General features: G+C 36.4%; 1 protein-coding gene across 5 annotated transcripts in view; it reads left to right on the top strand.

Moving 5' to 3' along the window:
* The window catches only part of CEP128 (centrosomal protein 128), a 632,097-nt gene that overhangs the window by 68,181 nt on the left and 547,166 nt on the right, over positions 1–16,750 (top strand). For 2 of the 5 annotated variants that reach the window (XM_037832155.1, XM_037832156.1), the window contains exons 3-5: positions 11,275–11,400; positions 12,488–12,609; positions 15,337–15,428. In XM_037832155.1, coding sequence (XP_037688083.1) covers positions 12,553–12,609; positions 15,337–15,428 — 149 coding nt within the window. In that variant the 5' untranslated portion in view covers positions 11,275–11,400; positions 12,488–12,552. The remainder of the gene's footprint in view (positions 1–11,274; positions 11,401–12,487; positions 12,610–15,336; positions 15,429–16,750) is intronic. The other 3 variants (XM_037832153.1, XM_037832154.1, XM_037832157.1) reach the window with 2 other exon arrangements.

A 16,750-nucleotide genomic window follows, 5' to 3' on the forward strand; every position in this document is an offset into this window, starting at 1 on the left:
AGGCAATAGCTGATTCCAAAAGAGGCAACTAAGAGGCTAATAGGGATCTTGTCCAACTCAAGAGACTGGTGTATTAGTCAGGCTTTTCCATAGACATAGAACTCACAAAGATATATTTAGATATAGGGATTGACACGTCTGAATTTCATAGGGCAGTCTGCAAGTTGGAAACTGTGATGGTTAGGTTTGTGTGTCACCTTGGCCAGGTGATAGTACCCAGCTGTCTGGTCAAGCAAGCACTGGCCTAACAATTGCTGCGAGGGCGTTTGTAGCTGGTTAATAAACCAACAGGCTGATTTATTAAATTATCAGTCAGTTGGCTGCAGCTGTGAGTGATGACTCACCGAAGGGTGTGTCTTCCACAGTGAGAGAATGCAATTGGCTGGATTTAATCCAATTAATCAGTTGAAGACTTATAAGCGAGACAAATAGGGAACCTTCACTTCTTCAGCTGCCCAGAGAAGCGTTTCCTGAGTTCGTCGAAGTTGCCGGTTCGTTTCCTGAGGAGTTCATCGAACATGTTCGTCGAAGATCCCAGTTCATTTCCTGAGGAATTTGTCGAAGTTGCTGGTTTGTTTCCTGAGGAGTTCACTGGACATCTTCCTTGGAGTTTACAGTTTGCTGACTGCCCTACTGAATTTGGACTCGTGTGTACCCACAGTTGCGTGAGTCACTTTTATAAATTTTACAGTCATAGATACCTCTCATTGATTCTGTTTCCCTAGAGAACCCTAATTAATACAGAAACTTTGATGAAGGTGAAGTTGAATTCTCCAGGAGAAGCTGGCTGGCCGAAGTAGAGGCAGAAATTCTTTTTTCTGACTGCTGAAACTGTCAGTTCTGACTTTTAAGTCCTCCAACTAATTGCATGAGGAGATTCCCTCATTGCTGAGGGCAGTCTCCTTTAAAATTGTTTTCCATCTGTTTTGTAGATGCAAATCCAGTTATGAAATACCATCATAGTAACAATCAGGCCTGTGCTTGCTTGACCAAACAACTGTACACAATAACGTAGCCAAGTTGACATGAAATTGCCATCACAACTGGGGAGTCTAAAACTGGAGTTCAGGGACACTCAGATTTTAATTGAGACTCTAACGGGATATAGCCAAGGAAGAATGGTGACTTGGAAATAGAAGTGGTAAACTGGAAATAGGCCAGCCCTCATCTTAGAACCATCTCAATGTCTAAATGGATTAAGGTGATTTGAAATTGCTAGTGCCCTACCTTGTAAAACCAAATTGTCTTTGAATACAGATGTCTATCCAGAGCTTTAAATTATCTCTACAGTTTTTTATGTACCATGTCTAGAACATGATAAAGAATACTCAGGCTTAAGAGAATACAAGAGGTGATTAATAACCAAGGGCAAAAAAAACCAGACAATAGAATCATACATAGGAGTGTAATATAGCTATGCCTGATACGTTTAAGAAATTAAAAGACAAGATAGAAAATTCTGGCATAAAATTTTGAAGTCTAAAAGGGACCAAATGTATGATCCAGAAACTGAAAAATTTTATATATGAAATTTTTAAAAAAGAAACCTCAATGGATAGGTTTATCACCAGCTTGTATATATTTGGAAAGAATTAATAAATTGAATGTTTGGCCAGCATAAATAACCAAAAAGAAAAATTGAGAAATGAAAGGATAAAAAATACAGAAAAGAGCACAGAAGATGTAGATATTTGTAAAAAGGGTATAACCTGGAAGATGGCGGATTAGGAGAGACAAAGAAAAATTCTCCTCCATGAAAAACACTAGATAAGGGACAGAAAGCACTGCAGAACGGCAATTCCAGGGTTCCACCAGCTTGACAGGGACTTCTACACTCATAGTAAGTGTGTACTTGGAGAAGCCAAGAGACTGTGTTTAAGACTGGTGAGTGGCCTGGCATGCTGCCAGGGAGTGGGCAGTTGGAGCTGGCTGATGAGTGCCGAGGGGAGCAGCCTTCCACACCCCAGGCATCTTCCTAGCACTTGGCTTGGGTGATAGACCATCTTGGACTCACGACTGAGAGCCCCTGTGCCAGGGACTGGTGGTTGGAGCAGGCAGACAAGCACAGAGAGGGGCAGCTTTCCATGCCCTGTGCAGCCATCTTTGCAGTTGGCTGGGGTGGAGACCCTTCACAGTCCCGTGACCAAGAGCTTCCTTGAGGGAATTTGGGATTCAGTGGGCTTGAGACAGCATCTACTCTTCCTCCATGGAAGCCCACATTGTGCACAGCCGAGAGGCAGGGGCACCTCGTGGTAGTGCCAGGAGCCCTCCCCAATCCCAGGGAGTCACGGCTGCACAGCAGACAGGGACCATGAGGCATCTGAGCTGGAAGGTGAGACATGCAGCTCTGCAGCCCCAGAGTACTCCACTCATAGCCCTGGGAATGACCAGGATCACTGTGTCCTGGAGTGGACTCCCTGCTAAACTGCAGGGCATGTCCCCAACCCAAAGGGCTGGCAGCCTGCAGTGCACATGGGAAATTGGTGCACTGATTAGATTTCCACATGATTTGTACCCCCACTCAGTGATAGACGAAGTTGAAGGAGAACTGGCTTGAGGGTAAGAGGTGGCTCAAGAGCTCCATCTGCTGGTAGGCCAGGGAAAGTGCACTCCACAAAGCTGTAGCTCTGCCAAATTATAGATGAATGTGCAAATAATCCTGTATATCCTAAAAGAACCCTATCAAGATAAACAAATGCCAAGAGGCCAAAACAACAGAAAATTATAAAATATATGAAGAAACCCTAAGATATGGATAACTCAAACGTCCAAATTAAAAAGCCAGAGGAGACCCAGAACTTGAAGCAATTAATCAGTGAAATATACACAAGCACCAATGTCATGGCTCAGGATATAAAGGACATGAAAAAGACTCTAGAAGAGCGTAAAGAATAATTGGCAAGAGTAAATAAAAAATAGTGGATCTTATGGAAATAAAAGACACTATTGATCAAGTTAAAGATATTCTTGAGACACATAATAGGAGATTTGAAGAGGCAGGGGAATGAATTAGCAAACTTGAGGACAGATGATGGAAAGTGAAAGCACAGAAGAACCAATGGTGAAAAAAAAAACAAAAATTTGAAATGGATCTCAGGGAAATGATGGACAACATGAAGCACACAAATATAAGAATTATTGGTGTTCCAGAAGGTGAAGAGCAGAATAAAGGGCTAGGAAGAGTATTCAAAGACATTGTTGGGGAAAATTTCCCAACATTTCTAAATGACATAAATATGCAAATCAAAGATGCCCAATGAACTCCAAATAGAACAAATCGAAATGAACCCACTATGAGACATATTCTGATCAGATTGTCACATGCTGAAAAGAAAGAGAAAGTTCTGAAAGCAGCAAGGGAAAAGTGATTGACCACATACAAGGTAAAAACGTAAGACTAAGTAGTGACTACTCAGCAGCCACCATGTAGGCGAGAAGGCAGTGGTATGACATATTAAAAATTCTGAAAGAGAAAAATTGTCAGCCAAGAATTCTTTATCCAGCAAAGCTCTCCTTCAAAATTGAGGGAGAGCTTAAAATTTTCAGAAATAAATGCTAAGAGAATTTGTTAACAAGAGACCTTCTCTATAAGAAATACTAAAGGGAGCTCTACCGGTTGTGAAAAAAAGACAGAAGAGAGGGGCTCGTGGAAGGGCACAGAACTGAAGAGTGTTAATAAGGGTAACTTACAGGAAATAGAGAGAAAAAAATATCTGGCAAATAAAAATCAAAGAATAAGATAGCTGATTCTAGAGCTTCCTTCACAGTAGTGACATTGAATGTGAATGGATTAAAATCCCCAATTAAAACATATAGATTGGCAGAATGGATTAAAAAATCTGAAACATCAATATTTTGTTTACAAGAGACTCATCTTAGACCCAGTGACACAAAGTGATTGAAGTGAAAGGATGGAAAAAAATGTTCCATACAAGCTATAGTCAAAAGAAAGGAGGGGTAGCAATACTAATGAAATGTAAAATAGACTTTAAATGCAAGGATATTATAAGAGACAAAGAAAGACACTTACACTACTAAAAGGACAATCACTAAGAAGAGATAACAATTATAAATGTTTATGCACCCAAGCAAGGTGTTCCAAAGTACATGAGATGAACATTGGCAAAACTGAAGGAAGCAATAGATGTTTCTACAATAATCATGGGAGACTTTAGTACCCCACTCTCTCCTATAGATATATGAACCAGAAGACCAGTAAAGAAATTAATAACTTAAACAATGTGATAAATGAATTAGACTTAACAGACATATATAGAGCGTTACATCCCAAATTACCAGGATGTACATTTTTCTCTAGTACTCATGGAACTTTCTCCAGGGTAGATCATTTGCTAGGGCATAAAATAAGCCTGAATAAATTTAAAAAGATTGAAATTCTTCAAAGCACATCCTCTGACCACAATGGAATGCAACTAGAAGTTAATAACCATCAAAGACCTAGAACATGCACAACTATCTGGAGGTTAAACAACACACTCCTGAACAATGAATTGGTCAAAGCAGAAATTGCAAGAGAAATTGCTAAGTATCTAGAGATGAATGAAACAGGAAAACAACATTTCAAAGCTTATGGGATGCAGTGAAGGTGGTTTTGAGGGAGAAATTTATAGTTCTAAATGCCTACATTAAAAAAGGAAGAAAGAGCTAAAATCAAGAATTAATGGATCAACTGAGGAAGTTAGAAAATGATTAGCAAACTAATCCTAAAGCAAGCAGAAGAAAAGAAATAGGAAGGATTAAAGTGGAAATAAATGATAATGGAGAATGAAAAAACAATAGAGAGAATAAATAAAACCAAAAGTTGGTTCTTTGAGAAGATCAACAGGATTGAACAAGCCCCTAGCTAGACTGACAAAAACAAAAAAGAGAGAAGACCCAAATAAGCAAAATAATAAATGAGGGGGGGACATTACTGTGGGTCCCATAGAAATCTGAAAAAAGTTATAGAGGGTACTATGAACAATTGCATGCCAACAAAACTAGATAATTTAGAGGAATTGGATAATTTCCTGGAAACACATAGACTGATCAGAGAAGAAATAGAAGACTTCAACAAACCAGTCACAAGCAAAGAGATCCAGTCAATCAAAAAGCTTCCTACAAATAAAAAGCCCAGGGCCAGATGGCTCCACAGGGGAATTTTTCCAAACTCTCAAAAAGAACTGACACCATTCCTACTGTAACTCTTACAAAAAAAAATTGAAGAAAATGGAATACTACCTAACTCATTTTATGAAGCCAACATCACTCTAATATGAAAACCAGATAAAGGTGTTATAAGAAAGGAAAACTGCAGGCTAATCTCCCTAATGGATATAGATTGAAAAATTCTCAACAAAATACTTGCAAATTGAATCCAAAGACACATTAAAAAAAATCATATACACCATGGCCAAGTGGGGTTCATCCCAGGCATGCAAGGGGTGGTTCAACATAAGAAAATCTATCAATGTAATATAGCATGTTGTCAAATCAAAAGGGAAAAATCAAATGATGATCTCAATAGATGCTGAAAAAGCTTTTGACAAAATTCAACATCCTTTTTTTTTTGATAAAAACACTTAAAAAAGTAGATATTGAAGAAAACTTCCTCAATATGATAAAAGGGCATATATAAAAAATCCCCAGCAAGCATAGCAGTCAATGGCGAGAGACTGAAAGCCTTCCCTCTAAGATCAGGAACAAGACAAGGATGCCTGCTGTCACCCCTGTTATTCAACATTGTGCTAGAAGTTCTAGTCAGATCAATCTGGTAAGACAAAGAAATAAAAGGCATCCAAACTGGAAAGGAAGAAGTAAAACTGTCATTATTTGCAGATGACATGATCGTATATTTGGAAAACCCTGAGAAATTGATGACACGGCTTCTTGAACTAATAAATAAATTCAGCAAAGTGGCGGTATACAAGATCAGTGCACACAAGTCAGTAATGTTCCTATACACAGAAATGACTTAACTGAAGAGATACTCAAGAAACAGATTCCATTCGCAGTAGCAACTAAAAAAATTATGTGCCTAGGAATACACTTTACCAAGTATGTAAATGACCTCTACACAGAAAATTACATAATACTAAAAGAAATAAAAGGGGACCTAAAGAGATGGAAACATATTCCATGTTCATGGATGGGAAGGCTAAATGTCATTAAGATGTCAGTCTTACCCAAACTGATCTACAGATTCAATGCAATTCCAATCAAAATTCCAACAGCTTACTTTTCAGACTTGGAAAAGCTAGTTATCAAATTTATTTGGAAGGGAAAGGGGCCTGAAATTGCTTAAAGCATCCTAAAAAAGAAAAACAAAATGGGAGGACTTACACTTCCTGATATTGTAGCCTACTATAAAGCAATAGTAGTCAAAACAGCGTGGTATTGACACAAAGATAGAAATGTTGATCAATGGAATAGAATTGAGAATTTGGAAATAGACCCCCAGTTCTATGATTGACTGATTTTGGTAAGACCCCTATAGCCACTGAACTGGGATAGAACAGTCTCTAAAACAATTGGAGCATGGAGAATTGGATATCCATATCAAAAAGAATGAAAGAGGACCCCTATCTCACACCCTGTACAAAAAATAACTCAAAGTGGATCAAAAACCTCAACATAAAAGACAGTATCATAAAACTCCTAGAAGATAATGCAGGGAATCATCTTCAAGACCTAGTATTAGGAGGTTGCTTCTTAGACCTTACACCCAAAGCACAAGCAATGAAAGAAAAAATAGATAAATGGGAATCCTCAAAATCAAAATTTTCTGCACCTCAAAAGAATTTGTCAAAAAGGTGGAGAGGTAGGCAATCCAATTGGAGAAAATATTTGGAGACCATGTATGTGATAAGAGACAGATATCTTGCATTTATAGTGAAGTCCTACAACTCAACAACAATAGTACAAACAGCCCAATTATAAAATGGGCAAAAGACATGAAAAGACATTTCTCTGAGAAGGAAATACAAATTCTAAAAAAAAAACATGAAAAAATGTTCATCCTCACTAGCTATTAGAGAGATGGAAATCAAGACCACAATGAGATATTATCTCATACCAATAAAAATGACTGCCATTAAACAAACAGGAAATTACAAGTGCTGGAGAGGATGTGGAGAAATTAGAACTCTTATTCATTGCTGGTGGGACTGTATAATGGTACAGCCACTGTGAATGACAGTTTGGCTGTTCCTCAGAAAACTAGATATCAACTTACCCTATGATCCAGCCATTTCACTTCTTAGTATATATCCAGAAGATCTGAAAGCCGTGACACGAACAGTTATTTGCACGCCAATGTTTTTAGCAGCATTGTTCACAATTGCCAAGAGATGGAAACAATCCAAATGTCCTTCAGCAGATGAGTGGATAAACAAATATGGTAAATACATATGATGGAATAGTACACAGCAGAAAGAAGGAATGAGGTTGTGAAACATATGACAACATGGATGAACCTTAAAGACATAATGCTGAGTGAAATAAGCCAGGCACAAAAGGAGAGATATTGTATGTTACTACTAATATGAACTCTGTGAAAAATGTAAAATAAGTGTCTTTTAATGTAGGATATGGGGGACCTAGAGATAGACAGAGGCTAGTGAGGGGGGAATGATAATCTAATGTGTACAGATATGATAATGATGGAGAACTTAATGGTAATGGGAATGGTCAGGTGTGACTGTGGTTCGTTAATGAGATCATAAGTATCATTGAAGCACTTAAGGTGAACATGTTCATAAATTGTTGTTTAAAGGCATGTAACCCACAAAATAGCACTATAAACATAAATAATTGTTAGCATGATATACTTATAAGGTATGACAATGGTGCAGAGTGTTAACAACAGAGTGGCATATGGAAAAACTACCTATTACATATTCAAGACTGTATTTAATAGGAATATCTTACCAACAGTAATACTAGGGATGAATACTTAGCAGCTGAAAATAGCTCTGGGATGTATTATGTTATGATAATTGTTTAAAGTTGACAGTGATGATGATTCTACAACTAAGTCAAGATAATGTAAGAAAGTGATTGTTTATCTTGGGACAGAATATATATTAAGTGAAATTAGGAACCTACTACTTAATAAATCAAGCCCTTGACTTGAGGCTTGCTCTTGTGAAACTTAGCGTTGTAAATGGGAGGCTGAGCCCTCCTGTAATTATGCCTAAGGGCCATGTCCAGGGAACCTCTTTTGTTGCTCAAATGTGGCATTTTTCTCTCTAAACCCAACTCGGCAAATAAATTCATTAACCTCCCCCCCATGAGGGACATGAGTCCCAGGGGAATGAATCTCCCCAGTGACATGGGACATGACTCCCAGGAATGAGCTAGGCCCTGTTAGTGAGGGATTGAAAATGCATACTTGACCAAAAGAGGGATAAAAGAAAGGTAACAAGCTGAGGTCACAGTGGCTGAGAGATCCCAAACAGAGTAAAGAGGCTATCCTGGAGGTTCTCTTATGCAAGCCCCAACTAGACATTCCCAATGGCCACAGTATGCCATGCCCTTACCAAAAGTAGTTCCCAAATACCTAGGTCCCTATGTGAGATTCTATACAATATTCACTCACTAAGTTTTGTCTCTCAGAAACTTAAATCCACCAGAGTATTCCTATGCTAGACAAGTCCTAAAACCCAGAAGCAGCAGCCTCTTTAAGAAAAATAATCAGATGCAGCCCCCTTCCCCATACTGTTGACACCCTTTTTCAATATGAACAAGTTAGGTGCTCACTGCCTAGATACCCCTGAAGATAAAGAGATTAAGTGAGAGGAAGGGGTGGCAATAAATAGGAGAAGACTTAACAAAGGTCTATGAATATTGAAGCTTTATATAAATATGTGTTTATTTTTAGATGCTGGGGTGTTGGAATAGCTGGAAGATGATAAATGACATGGTGCAACTGTAACCTATAACATCCTTTGAGATTTGCTCTATAGCTACTTGTTGAATTGTGCTTTGAAAGTCTTCACCTTCCTGTATATACCCCATGTTGCATAATAAGGAAAGAACTGAAACTGTGGAATTGTAACCCATAACAGTTTTTGAAATCACCTATATAACTGCTTATTGAGCTGTACATTGAAAATTAACACCTTTCTGTATGTGTTATATTTTACAATAATGGAAATAACTGAAGTTGTGGAACTGTGACCCATGACATTCTTTGAAATTTGTTCTCTAGGTACTTTTTAAATCGTACTTTGAAAGTTATCAGTGTTATGAATATATGTTAAAGTTCACACACAAATAAATAACAGGAAAATGGTGAAAAAAATAAAAGGGTATAACCTAAATGTAAGTGGAGTTCTAGAAGGGGAGCAGAGAGAGAATGGGGCAGAAACAATGCTTGAAGAGATGTTAGCTGAGAATTTACAACACATAAAGGGGTTAAACCACAGATTGTATGATGTCTGTGTGTGGACAAAAAGCAGGATAAGTACAAAGAACTCCACACAGACATATCTTAGTAAAAATCAAAGTCATTGGATGATTGTATGGTATGTGAATACATCTTAATAAAAAAATTAAAAAAAATCAAAGTCAAAGAAAATCTTAAAATAGAGATAGAGCTAAATAAGACAAAATACTTTCAAAAAGAAGCAATAATACGAAATGACAATTGACTTTGCTTCCAAAACCTGACATTTGGCCTTGCTTGAAAGATGTGAACAGTAACAATAAACATAGAAAGAGTCCAAAGGAGCTGGTTTTATGTTCTGGTTTTGTCATTAACTTGTGTGATTTAAGTCACTTTACGTCCTTTTCTTATGTCACTGTTTGGATTTGAGCTTTTAAACTTTAACATTGTTTAATTTTATTCTGAGCCTTTTGTTATAGATTACAGATGTACATCTTTGTGTTCACTATGTAAGACCTCTGGTCTACTTAGATACAGTTTTATTTAACTTATATATAATTTACTCTCAAAGTAGACCTTGGCTCTCCTTGCCCTCATCTGTGTGTTTTCCTGGATTGATTCTTTGGGTCCTATGGCTGGTGAACACTTAGGCAGCATGGTATTGCAGCAGTTCCAACTGCTGGTGACAGAGGGATGCAGAAATATTGGCCTCTTTTTTGAAATTATGGGAGCCAATGGGTTGATTTTTGAAATTCTAGCTCTGCTTCTTTTAACCCAGACTGTTTGACTTCCCAGAATAGCTAAATCTGAACAACCAAAATGAAAAAAAGATTTTCCTCTTTGTGGCTCTGTGTTTTGCTTTCAAGTGAGGCTGCTTTCTTTCTGCACATTTTCCCAAGGAAACCAACTTGGTCTCTCCATGGAAGGTGGTGTTCTACCTCAACCCAGGCTGAATTTAGGCAAACCTATCTTCTCAATTAATTGTTTTGTTTTGTCATTCCTTTTAAAGAGTTATAGGTGGCTTGTTCTATAGGTCCATGCATTATTTTTATTATTTTTTCTTTATTTATCCTTGGATAAGAGATCTAGACCCAAGTTTTCCCAGCGTTTCAGGGTGAGTGGATTTTCTTCAGCTTTACTTTTTGTTTCCTTGGGTCCAACTCGAATCTTCTTCTCGGATCTATAGTTGTGTATAGCTCTAGCCATTATTTTTAGTATTTGGCATGTTCTTATTTTGTGTAGTTCTTTAAATCTAAAAAGGCGTTGTCTCATATTCCCTGATGGCTCATTCCCTCATAATCTGGAGAGAATATTTGGACAATTGTAATCCTTAGTATGTATTGACAGGCTGACATCCTACCCCACAGTTTTCTCAGATTTGCAGCCTTTGAATGAATGAAAGAAATGTTTCTGATGTCTTAAAGTTGGGCAGTGGACATTGTTTCAAAAGCAGCAGTCACTAGTACAGGTGATTAATTTTCTGTTTGGTAGGGGTGTGGGATTTCTGAAGAAATTTTTAGAAAAGAGAAAGATTTTCTCCCTTCTTTCAGATATGTTGCCCTTTTTATATTTCTAAGCCTGAGTGGCCCATCAGTTAGACATTGCCAATCTGGTTTTGTAAGCCCTTATATAGTAGGCATCTCTTCCACACTCTAGCAAAAGAAAGATGAAATAGGTAGTGACAGATGCCATTTAAAACCAGATGTTATTGGTTCTTAAAATATTTATGTTACTCTTTTTGTATTTCCTAACATGACTTAGTTAAAATTTTTCTTTGATACATTTTTTCTTTGGGAACCAAGATATTTCAGAGGTAACTTTTTAAATATCCAGTCTGTTTGTATTTGGAAATTGTTTAAAATGAATAAACTCCCTTAATTCTTTAGTTAAAAGAAAGCTTGGAACATCAATAGGCCAATTGCGGAGTCAACGTTTGTTGAGAAACTCAGGAGGGAGAAGTATTTCTGTTACAAGTCTGAGTGCAAGTGACCTCGATGGTGGCACTGCAGCAGGTAAACTCTTCAGATGTTCTCAAAACTCTTTTTTTTTTTTTTTTTTTTAATATTTCTGAAGCACATATTGAATACATTTAATCTTTACAAAAACACAACCTGTACATGGAACTGTATAAATGAGGTGTTAAAAGATGCAGTGATGCAGTTGTTAAGGATAGGAAAGATTTTATAGTACATATTTTTAAATACACTAAATGGGACTTTGCTATTTGGAGTCTATTAGGTTTGTTTTTCTTAGACTCCATAGACCCATAGAGCTTTATTTGCCAAAACATGGATTTAAATAGTTTACCACCAAAGATTCAAAACAAACACACAAATAAAATTTGCTATGTGGTATACTTTCTGGGTGTGAAGTCTTGTCCTAGCTTAGTAGTTTTCCAATTGTCTGATTATAAAATATCCTATGACACTTGTTAAGAGCAGGTGAATTTTAGCGTTGGCATGCAGGTAGATTTCAATGGCTAGATTAAACATGACAGTAATAAGTTTGCCTGTACTTAATTTACTTGTACTTTACTGTTGCACTAAGGTTTATGTTTGAATAAAAAAGACTTACAAGTCTGCAGTGAAGAGAGGCTATTTAGATGAGTGATGTACCTCACTTGTTAATATTGCTGTTGACCATTATAATAATGATTAAAAATTGGACTAAATCAGTTATTCATTTTATGTAGTTTTTATTGATTTTTAAACACTGCTCAGATCTTAGTTTAACTAATTTATTTGAAAAATTCTGTTTAATGGTATTACATTTTAAGGAGTCAGATAAAAGTTAATTTTATTTAGCTATTTAATTATTTTATATAAGGGAAAATAAGATCATGTTGTTTCTTTGAAGGAATAGCTAAGTGGAACTTTTGATTTGTTCTGTTTCCAGGTTATGTCTGTTGTTCATTTTACTCACTTTAAGAGCAAGATTAATGCCAGTTTTGTGGGACTTTATTTATGGCCAGAACAGAATACTGGGGAGGTAGTCTGGCTTAAAGTGTGTGTATTTATCTATGTCCAGCATGCATGTAGTGAGTAAAATTTTAGATTGTCTTGTCTCATGTGGTTTTTAAAATTCCTTTCAATTATAAAGAGAGCCACCGTTTCCCACCTACCTCACCACTGAAGGACTACAGGGACTTACAGGATACTAAACGAATGAGGTCCAGAGCAGCAAGTGTCCGGTTTGTTAAGGAGACTGATGACATGGGCCAGGTACTTTGTACCATTCTGTATATTTATGCAAGCATTGCCTTACATTTCTATACAAATGACTAACCCTTGAGTTTATGGCTGTATTTCAGCCAAGAGCTTAATCACCAGTACATTTGGACTGCTACTACTCTTCTTTTCCTCCTCAAAAACAAACAAACAAACAAACAAAAAAGCTAAGTAAAGTATTTATTTTCATTATACTGATTTTCATCATATATTTATTTTGAATTTCATTGTGGAGGGTTATATCTTGCAGAACATTTAAAAGTGATTTTAGTTGGACATGTTTTGTTTGCTTGTCAGGTGACTCACTCTTCTGTAAGCCCTGCTTAGTCAGCTATTTTCTATTTTGCTAAGTTTGGTTTAGTATGAAAAGTTGTTTTGTTGTGTGGCTGACTTATCGCTTTTCCAACATTAGTGTTTTTCTTAATGTTGAATCACTGATGGAACCATTACATTAGAAATTGCATACTTTTCTCTATTCACTAAAGATTTCTGAAGTGTTAGTTTTATGGACATATTTCTTTTCCTGCATCTTTAAACTGCCCTGCGAGAGCTGAAATTTTTCCTTTATTGCTTTGGACAGCTAAATTAATTAGAAAAGGCTAGGGGAGTTTTCTGACCTTGACATCTCTGCTTTAACAGTTTTAAGATATTCATCTATGGCTGCAGATTTGTAGATTAGCATACGATAAGAGCACAAATACATTAGAAAATGCTTTGTAGAAACTTTTCCTTGAATGTGTTATTTTTTGATAGTTGCTGATATGCTAGCACGGCTATGTGATTAAACCTAGAACAAGAACAGTATCTTACATTTACTCATTTACTCTCATTCTGTTTATTTAATGCCTCTGTGCCAGGGACGGTGCTGGTGCTTGGAAACAGTGATGAGCAAAAGTAGACATGACTTTGTTTTCATGGAGCGTATAATATAGAGGGGTGCTAGGTATTAATCAGATAATTACATAAATACACCTATAATTACAAACTGAGATGCATACTATAATTGAAGGAAGAATAAGACTGTGGGAATATATGATTGAGGGACTTGCCCTAGTCAGGGTAGACTTCCGTGAAGAAAGGCAATTGAGCTGAGACCTGAACATTGAGTAAGATTCATGCAGGATATAACAGGAGGGAAGATAGCACCTATAAGCGATTTAAAGAAGGTTGTATGGCTAAAGAAATATGAAGGTCAGAGGCTATGCAGAGCCTTATAATGGGGGTGTCAAATTATTTTGAAAATTCACTCAGGCTTTAGTGTGAAAAATGGAGTCAATGTGAGCAAACCAATTAGGATATTGTTGTATTCTGAGTGTGAGAAGATGGTCACTTGAATTAGGATTGTGAAATAGAGTTGGAAGAAGTGGGTGGATTTAGAGCTATTTATTACATAAAAGTGAAAGGTCTTAAAGATTGGTTGGCTTCGTGTGAAGGTGGAATGAGGAAAACGAGGTGTTAAGGATGGTTTCTGATATGCAAAATTGGAAAATCAGGATGGTACAACCTAAGTGGAAGGTCTCTTATGCTAATTCCATTCCTTTCTTTTAAATTGTTTTTCCTTATTTTAGGTGCATTATCTTATGATACCTTTAGCTGCATGTGACTGTGTATTTTTTAATGTCCCTAGTGTAGGATCAGGCTAGTAGTTCATATATCTGTCTCCCATGTTAGATTGTGAGCCACTTGTTTCCCAGCACAATAGTGGACACCAATTAGTTGCTCAGTGTGCATTTGTTGAAATGAATAAATGTTGCTTCTGTAAATATAGATAACTTAAAGAAATTTATTGTGAAATATGGTGTACACATATACATATAGTATACATACACATATAGACAAGAAATAGAAAATTATCATGCTCCCAAAGCTGCTTTTTTTGGTCCTTCTCTTCCCAAGGGTATGCACTATGCTGACTTTATAGTAAGCATTCTCTTGCTTTTTATAAAAAAAATTATCAGTGTTACTATTTAGATCTTGTTTAATGGTGCCTACCTTTAAGCATTGTATTAGTGGAATACTATATGTCTTCTTTTGAATCTTGCTTTATTTATTCAATGTTATATTTTTGAAATTCAGTCTTACTAATGTGTAGGTAGCTTGTTTCATTTTCATTGCTGTATGATATTTCACCGGAGGATTATATTACTATTTATTTATTTATCTCCATTCTACTCTTGATGGACTTTGGGTGTTTCCAGTGTTTCCATTATGAACAGTGCTGTTTTAAACATTCTCATACATGGATCCTGGTGCATGTAGGCAAGAGTTTCTCTGGGGTAGGGGTTGGTAAACTACAACCTGTAGGCTGTTCTAATAAAATTTTGTTGAAACACAGCCAAGCTTGTTTATTTATGGCTACTTTTGTGCAAACAGCAGAGTAGAGTAGTTGTGACAGAGACTATATTGCCTGCAAGCCTGAAGTTTTATTCTCTGGCCCCTTACAGAAAAGTTTGTTCGTTCCTTATGTAGGGAATGTACTAGGAATAGAATTGCTGTACTATAGGGTATATGATGGTTAATGTTATGTATAGCTTTTAAAAAATTGCTTTTCTTTGAAGAAAATATTTTATTTCTGTCAGAATAGCTTATTTTATTCTGTTCAGCCATTACAGAATTTGGGCATTATTGCAAAGAAATAAGATCTTATTCTTACCTTTAGTGAATCTTCATGGAACAATTCGTCAGAATCCTAAATGAATAACTGTGTTTTGCCTTTATTAGCTTCATGCTTTGCATCAGTCCCTCCGAGACCTCAGCAATGAACAAGTTCGCCTTGGAGATGATCTCAACCGGGAATTCTCAAGAAGAAGCCGGTAAAAGCAGAATATAGTTTTCATTGAAGGCATGAATTATTAGAATAGGATAGGTTCAGTAATTGACATGTTTACATAGATTTTAAAAAGTGTTGTGTTTTTATACCACTATTTTAAAATTTATTAATAGAACAGTTCAAACCCCTTTGGCTTTAGAATGTATCATGACTCAACAATAGACAAATTAATTCCATATTTATAAAAACTTCAACTTTATACAGTAGAACTTTGACATTATTGAGAGATACATGGTGAGACCTTAGCAAAGAGGTTCATGTGCAAACACGCTAAGGGCATGGGGAATGTGTGATGGTACCAATTGACCCTTGGCACTGCAGAACTAAAAAAAAAGCATAGTGTGGAATTTGTTAATGGATATAATCCACTGTAAAATCTGATATTATAGCTCTTAGTTGAGGTCTTTGAAAGTCAGAAGTTTACATCTCTCTAGTCTTTACAATTTTGGCAATTCTGGATAGTGTCCAAGAACTATGACTTAACTTTTTCAATTTCTTTTCATTTTCATCATTATCAGTGGCGTTGGCTTTCTTTTGGAAACCATATTTTTCCAAGAAACAAAGATTTTTATCCCTTCTTAAGAGTTACTGTCTATATATAGTAATAATTAGGGAACAACAAAGCCGAATTGAAATCCTTGTACCAAGCTTACTCAGCAACTCTCCCCCCAGGTAACTAATTCATGCCACACATCAGTTCTGTGTTGCTGCAGCAAAAAGAGTCAAAACTGAATGTTAAATCAATGAAGACTATAGTCTTCATAACTTATATGCTTTCATAGGAGAAAGGCAGGACATTCAGTAATAAGAATTAAACTAGTACTATTACCACTGCTACTCTTAGCTAATATTTTTGAGCACTTATTTCATGGCAGGTAGTTTTAAGTTTAATTTTTGCAACAGCCCTATGAAGTAGTGATTGTAATTATCTCCACTTTATGGATGAGGAAACGGGCATAGAGAGATGAAGTAGCTCAGCTTGGTGGAGATCATGCAGGAGGGATGTGGTGGAGTCAGAATTCTAATTGAGGCAACAAGGCCCCAGCATCTCTGCTCTTTACCACTTTATAGTATGTCTCCAGATAATTTTTACATGTAGCTTATGTGAATAAAGTTTCCAAATTCTTGAATTGTGGGCTATATTATTGAGTTATATTACTGATCTTTTAAATGATAAAGATTAATATTTCTTTCTGAGGAAGTTGATAAGTCAATAGAATGGTGTTTATTCTAATATAGTGTTTTCATAATTTGGAATGTCTTTATTATGCTGCTTTTACACATTTGAAAGAAGAATATAGTATT

This window comes from Choloepus didactylus, chromosome 4 (assembly GCF_015220235.1).
Source record: "Choloepus didactylus isolate mChoDid1 chromosome 4, mChoDid1.pri, whole genome shotgun sequence".
NCBI lineage: Eukaryota > Metazoa > Chordata > Mammalia > Pilosa > Megalonychidae > Choloepus > Choloepus didactylus.